Source organism: Mya arenaria, chromosome 13, assembly GCF_026914265.1.
Source record: "Mya arenaria isolate MELC-2E11 chromosome 13, ASM2691426v1".
NCBI lineage: Eukaryota > Metazoa > Mollusca > Bivalvia > Myida > Myidae > Mya > Mya arenaria.
This window is the reverse complement of record NC_069134.1, coordinates 56,648,837-56,667,634: the sequence shown is the minus strand read 5'-3', so window position 1 is coordinate 56,667,634 and position 18,798 is coordinate 56,648,837. Positions and strand designations below refer to the sequence as shown.

The 18,798-nt window shown below is 32.8% G+C and overlaps 1 protein-coding gene across 1 annotated transcript in view; it reads right to left on the bottom strand.

The window, feature by feature from the left end:
* LOC128214072 (muscle, skeletal receptor tyrosine protein kinase-like) overlaps positions 1 to 18,798 on the bottom strand; it is a 63,777-nt gene that overhangs the window by 18,748 nt on the left and 26,231 nt on the right. The window contains exon 7 of the mRNA XM_052920325.1: positions 2,459 to 2,746. Coding sequence (XP_052776285.1) covers positions 2,459 to 2,746 — 288 coding nt within the window. The remainder of the gene's footprint in view (positions 1 to 2,458; positions 2,747 to 18,798) is intronic.

The following is an 18,798-nucleotide window of genomic DNA, read 5'->3' as shown; positions in this document are numbered from 1 at the left end:
AAATACCTAATAACATTGACACAACAATATTTTTTTCTATTTTGAAAAAAGCTCAAGTGTGTTTTTTTATGGGATGAAAAACAAACATAACTTGCCCGATAATTGATATCAAACTGCACACAGAATATATTTGGTATGGCCTACTCAAGCCACACATGGCTCACTTATCAGCAATGGTTCATATGATATGGCTCTAATTCTTAGTCAATCATTTTCCCATAAACATATAAACTGATTTATAACATCATCCTTACTAAAGAGACCAAACGATACCCTTGATGGTGTAGTTACAAAACTATGCTCTTAATTATTGACATGATTTTTATCAGAACAACATTACTTTTATTAGGAACTTTTATCAGGTGGTCATTACTTTTATTGGGAACATCTTAACCATGGCCTTTAACATCTAAAACTGAAGCTCCATCCAGCCATAACAACAGCTGGTAATGATCAGATCGAAAGAGGTGATAGTTTTCAAAATAAAACATCAATGCAGTCAAGTTTGACATTATTATGATATATTCCCACAAAATGTTTGAATCACTAATGATAAAGTCCCACAAATCTGGTTACCTTTTATAAGTTCACTTAAAGACAAAATAAACACTGCATTTTTAAAATTTAAATCATTATCTACATTACAATAATAATTATAACAACTTCTGTGAAATTTTTAGACAACAATTAGGTTAGATTTTCAACGGGGAAAATATTTTAAAGTATAAGAGGCCCTTAATGGGTTGATGCCCAAAAAATAAAAAAATAAATTAATGCATTACAATGTTTAAATCATTTTACGTTAATGATCAAAACAAAAACAAAACATGTGATTTGTGCACAGTTCAAAACATAAAATAAGTAAGACTTTAAAATAGTTTTTTTTTAATAAATAGCTACATGGCCACAAATCAATTAATCAGTTAAAAAAAAAGCCAAAATATCGCTAATATTTTTTTCATCGGTACAAAAATGGTACACTTTTTTGTTTTGATAATTACAGTCAAATAAATTTAACTTAATAATGCATTTCAATTAAAAACTTTTTTAATCAACCTATATTATGCCACTTTAAGACAAAAAAATATTTCATTTAGACTTCATCATTCTTCATCGGTGAATTTTATGCAAAAGTTTTCTATAGGTTTTAAAAAGGATATAGTATTTGCCTTAAAACTGCACTCCCACAGATTGACAGTTTCGACACATTTCAAATTTTGGTCTCAGAATCAGCTGATTTTGGCATCAATATTTTAAGTGTAGTCATATAAGATAAGTAAGAAAAGAACAACTCTCATTTGTTTGAAAAACTGCCGAAAACTTTTTTCTTAAAGCGTTAAAAATGAAGATCAATTTTCCGGCGTATATATGAAAAACTATGGTCTGATTATTTGTCAGCAATGTTTTATCACTGGTTTCGAAACAATAACCCAAAAATTGGCTCATTCCAAGACAAAAATAAAAAGTTGTCAAAACAGCTAATCTGTAGGATAGCAGCTTCAAAAAAAGTTATCTGCAATCATATTTTAACAATGCACCGGGGTGAAATATCCAATATTCAAAAATCACAGACCATGATCAAAATAATGCTCTTATCTTCTTAAATAAAATTTAAAATAAAATCTATGGACCACATCAAAACAAAGTACTTAGTAGTAAATTACATAGTATGTGGTAAATGACATTTCACAAAAGACATATACAATAGTGTGATCGGTTAGACCATAGTGTATACATAAATAAAATACTAGGGCGAAATACAATTTGACAGAGTGACAATAGTATGTAAACAGATATTATTGATTTGTTTTGAGATACACAGAACTGTTAATTGTTTTTATGTCTGAGCATATGTATTAATTACATACTTAATTAACATTAAAGAGGTGTCATATAGCCACAAATGACAGCAAAAACTGATCATGTTTATCAATAATGACAAGCGATTTCTTTTTAAGTTTTTGTAAAACTACTCGCACATAAACGAAAAACAAAGGACTTGTTTCCAGGCCTCTGACAGAACTCTGCAATTACGTAGGAATGTTAGGTCGCAAAAGCAAAGGTCCTAAAAGAAAAGTTAATTATCCATGCAAGTATAGTGTCACATACATATCTTTGCACATAGAGCTTCTGAAGCACAGAGCTTCCCTTAGAGCTTTAAAGCATTGGATTTAGAATGGCACTCGATCATCTCCAAGCTCCGTGGGTTTGGGGTATTAGCTGGAGTTATGAAAGGGTGCACTACCATATCCTTTTTTCAGTAGCACCCTAAATCTGCCTTCATCGAGACCAGCATGGGCACCCTTCTGTCTTCATAGAATTAATTGCTCAAAACTGCGAAATATTTTTATTTATTCCACATCGGGTTCCTAATACAACAAAGATAATATTTTTCTTCAGCATCAATGCAAACGATACAAAAAAATATTTCCCGGATTCTACATTTTACTTTCATTACCTGCATATTGGCGTTGGAGTGGCGCTGTAGTCCGGGGTCACCAACTCGCCATACCCGGGTTCACAGGGCGGGAACATGTGATTACAGATGAGGTTCTCTGCGTGCCCATTACACCGCTCCTGCAGCATGGGCGTGGCCGACACTTTCATAATCTGGCCCAGAAGCTCGTGGGCGATACGCTCCTGGTGTTCGAACGCGTTGGGTTGGCTCCCGTTCAGGAAAACATATGAGGATCCCAAAGATTGCGAACATATTGTGCCATTGTACGGGACACACAAACCCACACTGCTGAAAAGAGAAAAGAGAATTATTAATTTTAAGATTTTTAAATAATGTAAAAAATCTAAACTAATATTAGAATGAAACAAAATAGACTGATTATTCTGATTATTTAGATGTTTGTTAACATTAACATCATTGTTAACTTTTTTTAAATGATATAATTTATGATGTGCTCATTATATTTAAATAAGCACAGCTAAAAAAAAATTTTCTCAAAATTGTAGATCCCTTATGTGTCAATGAAACTTCCATGTAGTAACAATTTGGAAGTATACAAAGATGTAGTCTAAAATATAATAGATTTTCAATATGGGATTTTTCTAAGGAAGGATTTGACATATCATAAAATAGTATGTCCAGGTACAATTATTTGGACTGACAAAGACGATGTTAACAAGTTCCAATGTTTAGCAACAAAAATATTTCCAGATATTTTTTGTGGCCATATATAAATTTTATAAAAGACATATCACTTATCAGCAGTTACTGGAATTTAAATGTTTACAATAATATAAAATGCCTAAGACCAACTTAGATAGATTCGTGGTGCATCAATTATTAATTTCGTGAGGAAAATTTTCCAATCCAATTTTTACCCCCACTGGAATATCTGTCAGTTTCTCAATATACCATGATTATCTTCAGCAGCAGGGAGCGTAGAGAGTGCTAGACCCAGGACTGTCATTTTTTATCATACCAAAATCTAAACAGTGGTAATTCAAGAGCTCGAAAATCCCTGCTAAAATACACAAAATTCAAATAAAGAATCTTTTTTAAAAACTCCAGACTTTTGAAATCTTTATCAGATTTCATAACATAAGAATAATGGCAATAACAGCCAAAATGTTCTTGCAAATGAATTTCTTCAATGAAAACTTCAAGTAATATAATCACATTCTTATCATTTATCAACCTAGGGCTGCTTTTTGTGACTTTTCCTGGACCTCAAATCATATACAAATGGAGTTAATTAGAGGGAAATGTGAAAAACATTTCCTGTGAACCAAGATAAGACTAGTTAACATTCATTCATACTCAGATGGGATCATTCCTCATGTAAAATCAAGGACACAGTCTACTGCAGACTGGTACTTTTAGTTTCACTTTCAGATGCTATCATTTTGACATATAGATACAGGTGACAGTCAGATTGTTATCAGAGAGGAAAAATGGCTGCCTTCAATCTTTGGGACTCTCCTGAGTTGTGCCATTTCTAACCAATATTGACATTCACATGATCACCCATGTCCATGGACATAAATCATATCTTCCAGAAAACCATCCTGAATGGCCTGAGTCACATAATTACAACAATGCAAAAGCAATACTATGGCAAAAGAGGCAGACCACAAGTCCCTAGAATATTGGCTTATTGCAGTGGAAGTATAAGTGAGAGATTTCCCCTGTGTTTTCTATCATAGTACTTGATGCAGGCCATGTTTGTGAGATGGAAATCAGTCTAATAATGCTTGTAGTAAAAAGAACATCCTTACTGCATTTAACCATGAAACAATTGCTTGAAAAAACAACAAAAGTCTGACATATCTTTATCGACTCAGTCATCGACTGCTTCAGTTGCCCCCTTGCCCCCGTAGGCATTTTCGATAAAGGCGATACGGAAACACCCTGATTGCATGGCCATTGTTTAAAATATGCTGCCAAAATTTGAACAAAACAGATTTCCAATACAATCAGCGGAGTGCACATGACTAAACTTCCAAATATGGAATTGCTTCAACCCAAATGTACATTGCTTAAGCTGTTACGTAGCTCTCAAGCACTTTAAGAACAAATCCTATGTAACAGATCATTTCAAGCGAGCCATTCTTTTAACTCTTTATATATGGCTAGAATTTTGCTGCCTTGTGGAGTGTTCTTTGGCAATGTTCCAAAGATAATCTGCAATTAAACTGAACTGTACCTACCATGTGGATTTAAGGAGGCGGGGCATTTTACCTTGTTTTATTTTCAATGATAGTGCTTTAAGTGTTTTTTTTTTGTCCTAATAATATTGACCTGCATTGCATTGCCCACCATTTTTTTACAATGGTGAAAGGACTTGTTCGAACTGAATTTTCCACAGAAGGAGGTCTGGTCAAAATAATTATATTAACATTCATGATCAACGATATAAGTATATATTTGAGGGTCATATTTAAAAGTATTTTTCATGACACTTTTTTTATAATCTTAATTTCCAGATGTCTATTTTGTCTAACAAATATTTTGCTTTTTTCAATTCAATGTTGAAGAACTTTAGACCTACAATATTTGGACGTATAAACAAATTTTGGCATAAAAACATATGTTACTTATAGTGGAATGTTTTATTATGAAAATATGTCATGACCTCATAACTCGACTCCATCAATCGGACTGGCGTTTGTATACATTCTTACGAACCCAACATAAACACTGATTAACTTGTGTATACTTCACTGGGCACCTTTTATTTATAAAAAAAAACGTCTTTGGTGTTAAACAAGTCGGCACATATTCATGAAACCTTTTATATTGACAAAAATATTTGTGGTTTTCAATCTTTCTTATCAATTCAAATGTAATTTTATTTGCCTTAAGTATACCGAAATTCCTTAAACTCAAAACACCAAAACTACCTTGTATGCTATTACTCACTCTACAAAACAAAAATGATGTCACTGTTCATCTGATTTTAGATTTATCAACGAAAGTACGAAAATTATAAAGATCAATACAAACTATTCATTTGTTAAGGCATTTAAAACTTATTCATTAGGTTTTTGGACGCTTGAAAATATAATGAAAACCTTTCTTTTAAACAAAATTTCACAAATATTTAAATCTCGCCCATGAGGGTCTTTTAAATTCAGCATCCTATCCCGACATTTCATCGGTGCTAGATGATATCAGAGGAACATTGTAAATTGTTATTGTAACTTTTTTGCCTAATCTCTTCAGAGACAGACACAAAATAAATTGTACTTCCGCAAATTAGCAAGTGGAAATTCTAATCACAGCTGCAACAATCTAAAAAAGCATTTTAATCAGATGAATCAAAGATTTCAATCAAACTTATGCAGTGTTTTATTGAGAGCTTCCTGTTTTACAGAATTCTGTAAAATTAAGTTTTTTGGACACTGCATTTATTTTTTTTCTTGAAATTTGGCATGGAAAGTAGCCCGTTTAACAAGGTGATTCGTCCTGCTGAGTGGAAATTAATATTTTTACTTAGAAATAGCCAAGCTCGCTAAAAGCAGCATAATTCTTTCTAAAGGTTCAATGTCATCAGACTAGGTAGATAGTGTTTATTTTTGGTCTTCTCAACAATAAGCTGGCAAACCGCACACAGCCAGACTTTAAATAATCATTTAGAAGAACAAGAATAAATGCTTACTGTTTTAGTGTTCAGCACAAACTGTTTTTCGAAAGCCTTTATTATGTTACTAGCCAGTGCGTATGCAGGAGCTTCATAGTTAACCAATAAATGACTAAATTGAAATTTCGTGGGGTCTTTTGTTACTAAAAGGAAATTTGGCAGTTGTAATCTGCTAAATGGATTTTGGGTTGTGTTGGCTCCTGAAATTATTAGAAGTGAATCTGTCCAGAATTTCCATTGGCTGAGCTTGTTAGAGCTCTTTTAAATGATTAAATGAGAATCTGTCCAGCAATTCCATTGGCTGAGCTTGCCATAGCTCTTTTAGATGATAAAATGTAAATCTGTCCAGTGATTCCATTGGCTGAGCTAGCCGTCTGAACACTAAACACATTCAATATCACAATACATACTAGTTTATAAATGTTTGAAGTTTTCGAAAAATTGGACAAATGAATTTAATGTTTATTTGGAGCTTCGAGATTATCTTCTGTAATCCTAGCCAGCCGTAAAATATTTTATTGTTCCGCAAATGAATAATAAATAAGTAATAAAAATCACAAGAATGTTAGTTAAAATTCAAATATTTAAAATGATTTGAAACAAAGGCTTTTGTTTCAATAAAACAACTGTCTTTAAATCCTCCCATTATTTCTTTTTTCTCACAGTGCAGCTCTGTATTTTTCTGCCTTTGTTTGGAACCGCCTCTTGTAGAATATCTAATCAAGAAAATTTAGAGGCTTTTGAAGACAATAATCAAATGAGACAATATTTCAAATCGTCAACTCTGACAATGAAATTGCGAGATGCAAATTAAATTATCTCATTCGTCCACAACAAAACTCATGGCCACTCAAGTTTCGTCATCCCCTAATGAAGGAAAATAAAAAATTGATCCGTCTCATTCATACTGCAGAGGCATAATATGGAGCATGGATTGGGCAATGTTATACAGTAGTGACGAGCATGAATTGGGTAGTGTTAAACAGTCGACAAACATGAATTGGGCAATGTAATACAGTAGTGACGAGCATGAATTGGGTAGTGTTAAACAGTCGACAAACATGAATTGGGCAATGTTATACAGTAGTGACGAGCATGAATTGGGTAGTGTTAAACAGTCGACAAACATGAATTGGGCAATGTTATACAGTAGTGACGAGCATGAATTGGGTAGTGTTAAACAGTCGACAAACATGAATTGGGCAATGTAATACAGTAGTGACGAGCATGAATTGGGTAGTGTTAAACAGTCGACAAACATGAATTAGGCAATGTAATACAGTACTGACGAGCATGAATTGGGAAGTGTTAAACAGTCGACAAACATGAATTGGGCAATGTAATACAGTACTGAAGAGCATGAATTGGGCAATAGAATATAGTAGACAAGAATGAATTGGGCAATGTTATACAGCAGATGAGCATGAAATTGGCAATTAATACAATACTGACAAGCAGTACAGTAGATAAGAATGAATTGGGCAATGTTATAAAAGTTAGCCAAGCATGAATTGGCAATGTTATCAAGTGGACGTGCATGAATTGGGCAATGTTGTACAGCTGAAGAGCATGAATTGGGCAATGTTGTACAGAAAACAAGCATGAATTGGGCAATATTGTACAGCTGAAAAGCATGAATTGGGCAATGTTATCCAGTAGACGAGCATGAATTCGGCAATGTTGTACAGAAGATGAGCATGAATTGGGCAATGTTATACAGAAGATGAGCATGAATTGGGCAATGTTGAACAGAAGACGAGCATGAATTGGGCAATATTGTACAGCTGAAAAGCATGAATTGGGCAATGTTATCCAGTAGACGAGCATGAATTCGGCAATGTTGTAAAGAAGATGAGCATGAATTGGGCAATGTTATACAGAAGATGAGCATGAATTGGGCAATGTTGAACAGAAGACGAGCATGAATTGGGCAATATTGTACAGCTGAAAAGCATGAATTGGGCAATGTTATCCAGTAGACGAGCATGAATTCGGCAATGTTGTACAGAAGATGAGCATGAATTGGGCAATGTTATACAGAAGATGAGCATGAATTGGGCAATGTTGTACAGAAGACGAGCATGAATTGGGCAATATTGTACAGCTGAAAAGCATGAATTGGGCAATGTTATTCAGTAGACGAGCATGAATTCGGCAATGTTGTACAGCTGAAGAGCATGAATTCGGCAATGTTATACAGTAGACGAGCATGAATTGGGCAATGTTGTACAGCTGAAGAGCATGAATTGGGCAATGTTATACAGAAGACGAGCATGAATTGGGCAATGTCACACAGCAGACAAACATAAATTGGGCAATGTCATACAGCAGACAAACATAAATTGGGCAATGTCATAAAGCAGACGAACATGAATTGGTCAATGTCACAGTAGAATTATTTTTTTATGAAACATTATACAGCAGACATGTCCCTATAAAGAGACAAAGATGATGGTGCCACTACATGTTTTGGACATAGCAGCCACAGCCCTCTACACAGTCAAAGTTCAATGACTTTGAAATTCTAATATGAATTCTAACTTAACAATCATGGATGCATGATCAAATAGAATTATATATATATAATAAAAACAGTTTTTAACTACGTCAGCATTCGTATGTGATGAAAAGTTTATTTTCCTGAAGAAAGATTTTCAATAAATGTTTGACAGACTCAGAGAAATGTTTCTGAATGGATTGCAACAGGAGGCAAGCCATTTATGAATATCAATCACCACTGATTGACAGTGAATACTAATGTCCTATTGAATATTACGCCCACGAAATACTTTTTTCACACTAAAGTACATTACAAGCTATGAAATAGCTATACTTATAGAGTATGCATGCACTAAAATGAATAATGTATAAATTGTTGTTGTTTTCATGAAATATCCCCTTTTAGCTATTTTAAAATGATCACAAGAATATTCATATAAGTTTCATTATAAAACTGATTTAGGTATTGTTTATTTCTGAAAAATTGATCTGACCAAGAGAGCTAAAAGTTTTTTTCAGAAACAACTCAGGTTACAGAAAGTCCAGGGTGTCGTTCCAATTCAGGATTTTAGAATAACTCCAATAATCTTAAATCTGAATAAATATCACAAATTATTCATAATTACTTATTATTTATTTCCTCAACTTAGGGCTCATCTTTGATAAGTTAATTACATTCACACAAACAAGTATGTGTAAAATAAAACTATGGCACTAAGATAATTTCATTTTACGACTAAAGTCAGTTACATTCAAACAAAGATGAAATTAACAAAACTATGGCACTAAGATAATTTCATTTTACAACTAAAGTCAGTTACATTCAAACAAAGATGAAATTAACAAAACTATGGCACTAAGATAATTTCATTTTACAACTAAAGTCAGTTACATTCAAACAAAGATGAAATTAACAAAACTATGGCACTAAGATAATTTCATTTTACAACTAAAGTCAGTTACATTCAAACAAAGATGAAATTAACAAAACTATGGCACTAAGATAATTTCATTTTACAACTAAAGTCAGTTACATTCAAACAAAGATGAAATTAACAAAACTATGGCACTAAGATAATTTCATTTTACGACTAAAGTCAGTTACATTCAAACAAAGATGAAATTAACAAAACTATGGCACTAAGATAATTTCATTTTACAACTAAAGTCAGTTACATTCAAACAAAGATGAAATTAACAAAACTATGGCACTAAGATAATTTCAATTTACAACTTAAGTCAACTAAGATGTTGATTGAAACATGCCAGCCCCAGAGGTTTAATTGAAAATCAAGCAAAACAACATTAGCAATAAAATACATACATTCTTTTATTTCATCATTATAAATCATAATATATAAAAAAATTTAACCCTTTGTGTTCATTTTATCAATCTTAGTAGTGTGAGCTTGTCATGGGAAAGAAAACAGCCAGATAGGGCTTATCAGTACAGCTTCTGTATCCACTTGTACACAATCTAGAAGCATAACCTCATTATATGTAATTCTATCATCAAATCTTGCAATCTATTTTGAATTAATGTATTTTAAGGCGCTTTCATTTGCAGACATCAGACTATCACGAAATGCTTTTGACATATCCATACTCACTTAATATTGCATTTAAACTGACAAGTAAAAACATTAAACATTTTAAATTAAGAAAGATGTACAATTTTTGCCATCAATTTAAATTACTTGCTTTCTTGTGATACCTCTGCAATGATGCCAGAACTAAAGCAATCTTTCTGAAACTTATGCACAGTTTATAGCTATTTTTTATTCAAATAGAGAGCTGTAAGATTTTCTTTTATATTTTTCAAAGAATTGAGATAAAACAATTGAGTTTTTTCATCATAACAGTGTTGGTAACTTGGTATTTTTAATTGTATGTTCATAATGATTATAATCATGTTTGTAGCAAGTCCAACCATTCAGCATCCTAAACAAGGCTACGTTTACATGAAACTTGGTACATTATTATTAAAAGCTAATGCATAAAGATTTTAAGCATGTAATTGCAATTCCAACCATTTGGCAGCCCATACATGGATATACCTTTACATGGTACATTATTACATGTTCATAATGATTTTATGCATGTTTGTAGTAGGTCCAACCATTTGGCAAACTATACAAGGATCCATTAACATGAAACTTGGTACATTATTATCTGTTATTTAGTTACATATATGCTTTTTGTTATATTCGATTTGCATTGTAACATGTATTATGGGCTGGAGGCCTTTCATTTAATAAATTTTCGTTCGTTCGTTCATAATGATTTTAAGCATGTTTTGCAGCAAGTCCAATAATTCTGGCCAATACACTTGCTCAGAGCTTTACCCTTTGGTCATCTGCGAAACACAGACAATCACATCAGGCATTTGTAGTAAGGCAAATTTAAGGTGAAATTATTTATGTATTTTTTTTAATGCATAATTCTTCATTTTGCTAAAATTGCTAATTGTTTAATATTGCAGTTGTTGTTGTTGTTGTTGTTTTTATGTATCAAAAGACATCTTGAAACTATTTCAAAAGTATTCTGCAATTTCAGTTTTAATCTCTTGTGTTTGGTTAAAGAAATTAGGTTCTTTTGGAGTGTGATAATATGGATTGAGTGTTGGCTCCTGAAATTATTAGAAGTGAATCTGTCCAGAATTTCCATTGGCTGAGCTTGTTAGAGCTCTTTTAAATGATTAAATGAGAATCTGTCCAGCAATTCCATTGGCTGAGCTTGCCATAGCTCTTTTAGATGATAAAATGTAAATCTGTCCAGTGATTCCATTGGCTGAGCAAGCCGTCTGAACACTAAACACATTCAATATCACAATACATACTAGTTTATAAATGTTTGAAGTTTTCGAAAAATTGGACAAATGAATTTAATGTTTATTTGGAGCTTCGAGATTATCTTCTGTAATCCTAGCCAGCCGTAAAATATTTTATTGTTCCGCAAATGAATAATAAATAAGTAATAAAAATCACAAGAATGTTAGTTAAAATTCAAATATTTAAAATGATTTGAAACAAAGGCTTTTGTTTCAATAAAACAACTGTCTTTAAATCCTCCCATTATTTCTTTTTTCTCACAGTGCAGCTCTGTATTTTTCTGCCTTTGTTTGGAACCGCCTCTTGTAGAATATCTAATCAAGAAAATTTAGAGGCTTTTGAAGACAATAATCAAATGAGACAATATTTCAAATCGTCAACTCTGACAATGAAATTGCGAGATGCAAATTAAATTATCTCATTCGTCCACAACAAAACTCATGGCCACTCAAGTTTCGTCATCCCCTAATGAAGGAAAATAAAAAATTGATCTGTCTCATTCATACTGCAGAGGCATAATATGGAGCATGGATTGGGCAATGTTATACAGTAGTGACGAGCATGAATTGGGTAGTGTTAAACAGTCGACAAACATGAATTGGGCAATGTAATACAGTAGTGACGAGCATGAATTGGGTAGTGTTAAACAGTCGACAAACATGAATTGGGCAATGTTATACAGTAGTGACGAGCATGAATTGGGTAGTGTTAAACAGTCAACAAACATGAATTGGGCAATGTTATACAGTAGTGACGAGCATGAATTGGGTAGTGTTAAACAGTCGACAAACATGAATTGGGCAATGTAATACAGTAGTGACGAGCATGAATTGGGTAGTGTTAAACAGTCGACAAACATGAATTAGGCAATGTAATACAGTACTGACGAGCATGAATTGGGAAGTGTTAAACAGTCGACAAACATGAATTGGGCAATGTAATACAGTACTGAAGAGCATGAATTGGGCAATAGAATATAGTAGACAAGAATGAATTGGGCAATGTTATACAGCAGATGAGCATGAAATTGGCAATTAATACAATACTGACAAGCAGTACAGTAGATAAGAATGAATTGGGCAATGTTATAAAAGTTAGCCAAGCATGAATTGGCAATGTTATCAAGTGGACGTGCATGAATTGGGCAATGTTGTACAGCTGAAGAGCATGAATTGGGCAATGTTGTACAGAAAACAAGCATGAATTGGGCAATATTGTACAGCTGAAAAGCATGAATTGGGCAATGTTATCCAGTAGACGAGCATGAATTCGGCAATGTTGTACAGAAGATGAGCATGAATTGGGCAATGTTATACAGAAGATGAGCATGAATTGGGCAATGTTGAACAGAAGACGAGCATGAATTGGGCAATATTGTACAGCTGAAAAGCATGAATTGGGCAATGTTATCCAGTAGACGAGCATGAATTCGGCAATGTTGTAAAGAAGATGAGCATGAATTGGGCAATGTTATACAGAAGATGAGCATGAATTGGGCAATGTTGAACAGAAGACGAGCATGAATTGGGCAATATTGTACAGCTGAAAAGCATGAATTGGGCAATGTTATCCAGTAGACGAGCATGAATTCGGCAATGTTGTACAGAAGATGAGCATGAATTGGGCAATGTTATACAGAAGATGAGCATGAATTGGGCAATGTTGTACAGAAGACGAGCATGAATTGGGCAATATTGTACAGCTGAAAAGCATGAATTGGGCAATGTTATTCAGTAGACGAGCATGAATTCGGCAATGTTGTACAGCTGAAGAGCATGAATTGGGCAATGTTATCCAGTAGACGAGCATGAATTCGGCAATGTTGTACAGAAGACGAGCATGAATTGGGCAATGTTATACAGAAGACGAGCATGAATTGGGCAATGTCACACAGCAGACAAACATAAATTGGGCAATGTCATACAGCAGACAAACATAAATTGGGCAATGTCATAAAGCAGACGAACATGAATTGGTCAATGTCACAGTAGAATTATTTTTTTATGAAACATTATACAGCAGACATGTCCCTATAAAGAGACAAAGATGATGGTGCCACTACATGTTTTGGACATAGCAGCCACAGCCCTCTACACAGTCAAAGTTCAATGACTTTGAAATTCTAATATGAATTCTAACTTAACAATCATGGATGCATGATCAAATAGAATTATATATATATAATAAAAACAGTTTTTAACTACGTCAGCATTCGTATGTGATGAAAAGTTTATTTTCCTGAAGAAAGATTTTCAATAAATGTTTGACAGACTCAGAGAAATGTTTCTGAATGGATTGCAACAGGAGGCAAGCCATTTATGAATATCAATCACCACTGATTGACAGTGAATACTAATGTCCTATTGAATATTACGCCCACGAAATACTTTTTTCACACTAAAGTACATTACAAGCTATGAAATAGCTATACTTATAGAGTATGCATGCACTAAAATGAATAATGTATAAATTGTTGTTGTTTTCATGAAATATCCCCTTTTAGCTATTTTAAAATGATCACAAGAATATTCATATAAGTTTCATTATAAAACTGATTTAGGTATTGTTTATTTCTGAAAAATTGATCTGACCAAGAGAGCTAAAAGTTTTTTTCAGAAACAACTCAGGTTACAGAAAGTCCAGGGTGTCGTTCCAATTCAGGATTTTAGAATAACTCCAATAATCTTAAATCTGAATAAATATCACAAATTATTCATAATTACTTATTATTTATTTCCTCAACTTAGGGCTCATCTTTGATAAGTTAATTACATTCACACAAACAAGTATGTGTAAAATAAAACTATGGCACTAAGATAATTTCATTTTACGACTAAAGTCAGTTACATTCAAACAAAGATGAAATTAACAAAACTATGGCACTAAGATAATTTCATTTTACAACTAAAGTCAGTTACATTCAAACAAAGATGAAATTAACAAAACTATGGCACTAAGATAATTTCATTTTACAACTAAAGTCAGTTACATTCAAACAAAGATGAAATTAACAAAACTATGGCACTAAGATAATTTCATTTTACAACTAAAGTCAGTTACATTCAAACAAAGATGAAATTAACAAAACTATGGCACTAAGATAATTTCATTTTACAACTAAAGTCAGTTACATTCAAACAAAGATGAAATTAACAAAACTATGGCACTAAGATAATTTCATTTTACGACTAAAGTCAGTTACATTCAAACAAAGATGAAATTAACAAAACTATGGCACTAAGATAATTTCATTTTACAACTAAAGTCAGTTACATTCAAACAAAGATGAAATTAACAAAACTATGGCACTAAGATAATTTCAATTTACAACTTAAGTCAACTAAGATGTTGATTGAAACATGCCAGCCCCAGAGGTTTAATTGAAAATCAAGCAAAACAACATTAGCAATAAAATACATACATTCTTTTATTTCATCATTATAAATCATAATATATAAAAAAAATTAACCCTTTGTGTTCATTTTATCAATCTTAGTAGTGTGAGCTTGTCATGGGAAAGAAAACAGCCAGATAGGGCTTATCAGTACAGCTTCTGTATCCACTTGTACACAATCTAGAAGCATAACCTCATTATATGTAATTCTATCATCAAATCTTGCAATCTATTTTGAATTAATGTATTTTAAGGCGCTTTCATTTGCAGACATCAGACTATCACGAAATGCTTTTGACATATCCATACTCACTTAATATTGCATTTAAACTGACAAGTAAAAACATTAAACATTTTAAATTAAGAAAGATGTACAATTTTTGCCATCAATTTAAATTACTTGCTTTCTTGTGATACCTCTGCAATGATGCCAGAACTAAAGCAATCTTTCTGAAACTTATGCACAGTTTATAGCTATTTTTTATTCAAATAGAGAGCTGTAAGATTTTCTTTTATATTTTTCAAAGAATTGAGATAAAACAATTGAGTTTTTTCATCATAACAGTGTTGGTAACTTGGTATTTTTAATTGTATGTTCATAATGATTATAATCATGTTTGTAGCAAGTCCAACCATTCAGCATCCTAAACAAGGCTACGTTTACATGAAACTTGGTACATTATTATTAAAAGCTAATGCATAAAGATTTTAAGCATGTAATTGCAATTCCAACCATTTGGCAGCCCATACATGGATATACCTTTACATGGTACATTATTACATGTTCATAATGATTTTATGCATGTTTGTAGTAGGTCCAACCATTTGGCAAACTATACAAGGATCCATTAACATGAAACTTGGTACATTATTATCTGTTATTTAGTTACATATATGCTTTTTGTTATATTCGATTTGCATTGTAACATGTATTATGGGCTGGAGGCCTTTCATTTAATAAATTTTCGTTCGTTCGTTCATAATGATTTTAAGCATGTTTTGCAGCAAGTCCAATAATTCTGGCCAATACACTTGCTCAGAGCTTTACCCTTTGGTCATCTGCGAAACACAGACAATCACATCAGGCATTTGTAGTAAGGCAAATTTAAGGTGAAATTATTTATGTATTTTTTTTAATGCATAATTCTTCATTTTGCTAAAATTGCTAATTGTTTAATATTGCAGTTGTTGTTGTTGTTGTTGTTTTTATGTATCAAAAGACATCTTGAAACTATTTCAAAAGTATTCTGCAATTTCAGTTTTAATCTCTTGTGTTTGGTTAAAGAAATTAGGTTCTTTTGGAGTGTGATAATATGGATTGAGTCTGGACTATTGTTGTTTTTGCAATTGTTTAATCTTGTTTTGGCTTACTGTTTATTCAGTAATTTTAGCACATTTCTTTGTATGGTGCAGTGAGCCACCTGACACCTAGACATCAAAGTTTTTAGAGTAATTAACAAGTCTTACTCTCTTTTCTTATTTGCATAATTATATTATAAGTTTTAATTGGCCATAGGGCCCTTTCCTTTTTTGTTAAAGGTATTTTAATTGGTTGAACTTAATATGTTCCCTCCTACCATTTTATCATTGGGTGAGGACATTTTTGTAAATAGGTACTTATAAAGAATTTTAGAAGAAAAAGAAAAAGGACTTTTCGGGATTTTTGACTTTCAACTCAGAGATAACAAATAACAAGTAACATTAATCCAATTGTAAATTCAGTGTAAAGGTTTGTTTCATGTACAGTTATATATGAAATTCAGTAATTTTTGACTTTCAATTAGGAAACACCGGAATTCTTCTAAGTGGCATAACCGTAGCCACAGTGGCATAACCAGAGACTTCTAAATAGTCCAGCCACATATGAAGATTTCATATATAACTGTACATGAAACAAACCTTTACACTGAATTTACAATTGGATTAATGTTACTTGTTATTTGTTATCTCTGAGTTGAAAGGAACATTATACACAAATAAACGAACAGAAAACTTGAACAAGTCTCTGTGTTGAAACTACAGCAGCCAAACAGAATCACTCTAAGGCTGACCAACGGTGTCTGTTAGCAGGGACTAAGAGCAAGGAGGCACAGGGGCTCTACTGAGTTAATTCCCCAATTATTCGGAGTACCCCCTGTGACCGCGTTAGCGGGCTTGCGCCCAAGTCTTAGCGAAAGACTGCGCATCAGGAATGCAACCCCCCCCCCCCAAGGAACCTGACGCCACTTCAGCCCTGTGACACATTCTGCTAGCAGATCCTTCGTTTAATTTGTAGCTAGGATAACCAACTTATTTTTTGTAACATGCCAATCATCTTGCAGCACTTGCTGTACAAAAAAATGATTTTTTTGCTTTTCTTGTAAACTATATTGAGTGCAGATATTTACTTGATCAAGTATAAATGTATGACACGATAATTAGCTTTCTTTACAAGCAAAGAAACACTCTAACGCAAATTATGTCAATACCTTTAACATAATAACTTCAGTGTTTTTCACTTTTAAGTGACATTGATTGATTGAGGTAAAAAATTAAAAAGAACAGCTGACAAGAGTGCCGAGGAGTAAATTTAATATGTCAACGATTGTCTGTTGATTTTCAGTCAATAAAGGAGTATAACTTGGAAATAATTTATGCATGAGTTGCTGGCCTTACTTTATATGTGCGTATTGTCCCTTGCAACATAATTATGTACCAAGTTTAATTTGAATTTCCTGAAGGGTTTTATAGTTATTGCTTAGGTTAATGTTTTTGCACATCAATGCTGCTTAATTCAACCCAACAACGACAAGAAAACAACAACAGGGTTATGAATATGACAATACCTCAACTTTCAATGATTTGAATAACAAACAAGCCATTAATATCAAGTTAATAACTCCATTTATCTTTTGTAAAAAAAATATGCATATTTAAATGACTAGTTAAACAAACAAACAAAGAATCATGTGGCGTTAACCGGAGCTTTATAACAATTAAACTAAACTTGTAACTGTTCCAAAAACTGATGGAAGCGAGCAAAAATACATGCATCAAAATAAACAACTCCTTTATTTTTTCATGCAGCTTGAAAAACACGCAGTGACTGAACAGCACACTGCCCAGAAAACATTCTTGATGTTCAGCACTCACAACTGACCCCAAATGGCGGGGAAACATTTGGTCATCTAAATACAATTAAGAATCTTAATTCAACCTAAAGCCAACTTCTCAAAATCTTCAGCAAATACTACAGTATATTTAAACCAAGAGCACCAAAATTCTTCATTTTTTTCAGTTGAACAAATCCTTTTTTTCAGTTTTTTCAGTTGACCGTTTTTTTCAGTTCTTTTTCAGTTGACCAAGGGGTAATAAATAAAATAAATTTAGCCTGAGTCATGGAACTTGGTATACATGTGGACATTATCATTGCGAACAAATGCAATAAGCTCCATGGGGCCACACGCATATAATCAACGTACATATGATAAAATACAATAAGTACGATCAAGGAATTCAGTCAAACATAATATATAAGTGTTAAAAAAGTGGCACAAAAGAAATCAAACGTTTTGCTTGAAAAATCAAACTTAATTTATCTGAACTGACAATTGCAATTACGTCTCTTGAAATAGATGTTCTTAATGGCCCTGTTGAACATGGAATTATTATCTTCATAGGTGGCTCACTTGAAAGTTTTTTGCACGACAATGACAATTACGCGTAATGCTATCATGTGCTTAATACCTTTTTTCATGAAAACAGAAAAGCCTAAAAGAATGGTATATAACTTGAAAGCTTGTTTTAAAAAAAATAACTAAGATCTTTGTACCTTTGCAAGAGCTGTCACCGATTTAATAAACACAGACTACCCCCCAACGTTGTGAAAATACAAATCACACTGGAAATATAAAACTTACTTAGTAAATATTATGAAACAATAATATCTTTCGAAACGAAAACATAAGTATGATATGGTAATTTGTAAGGTAATATA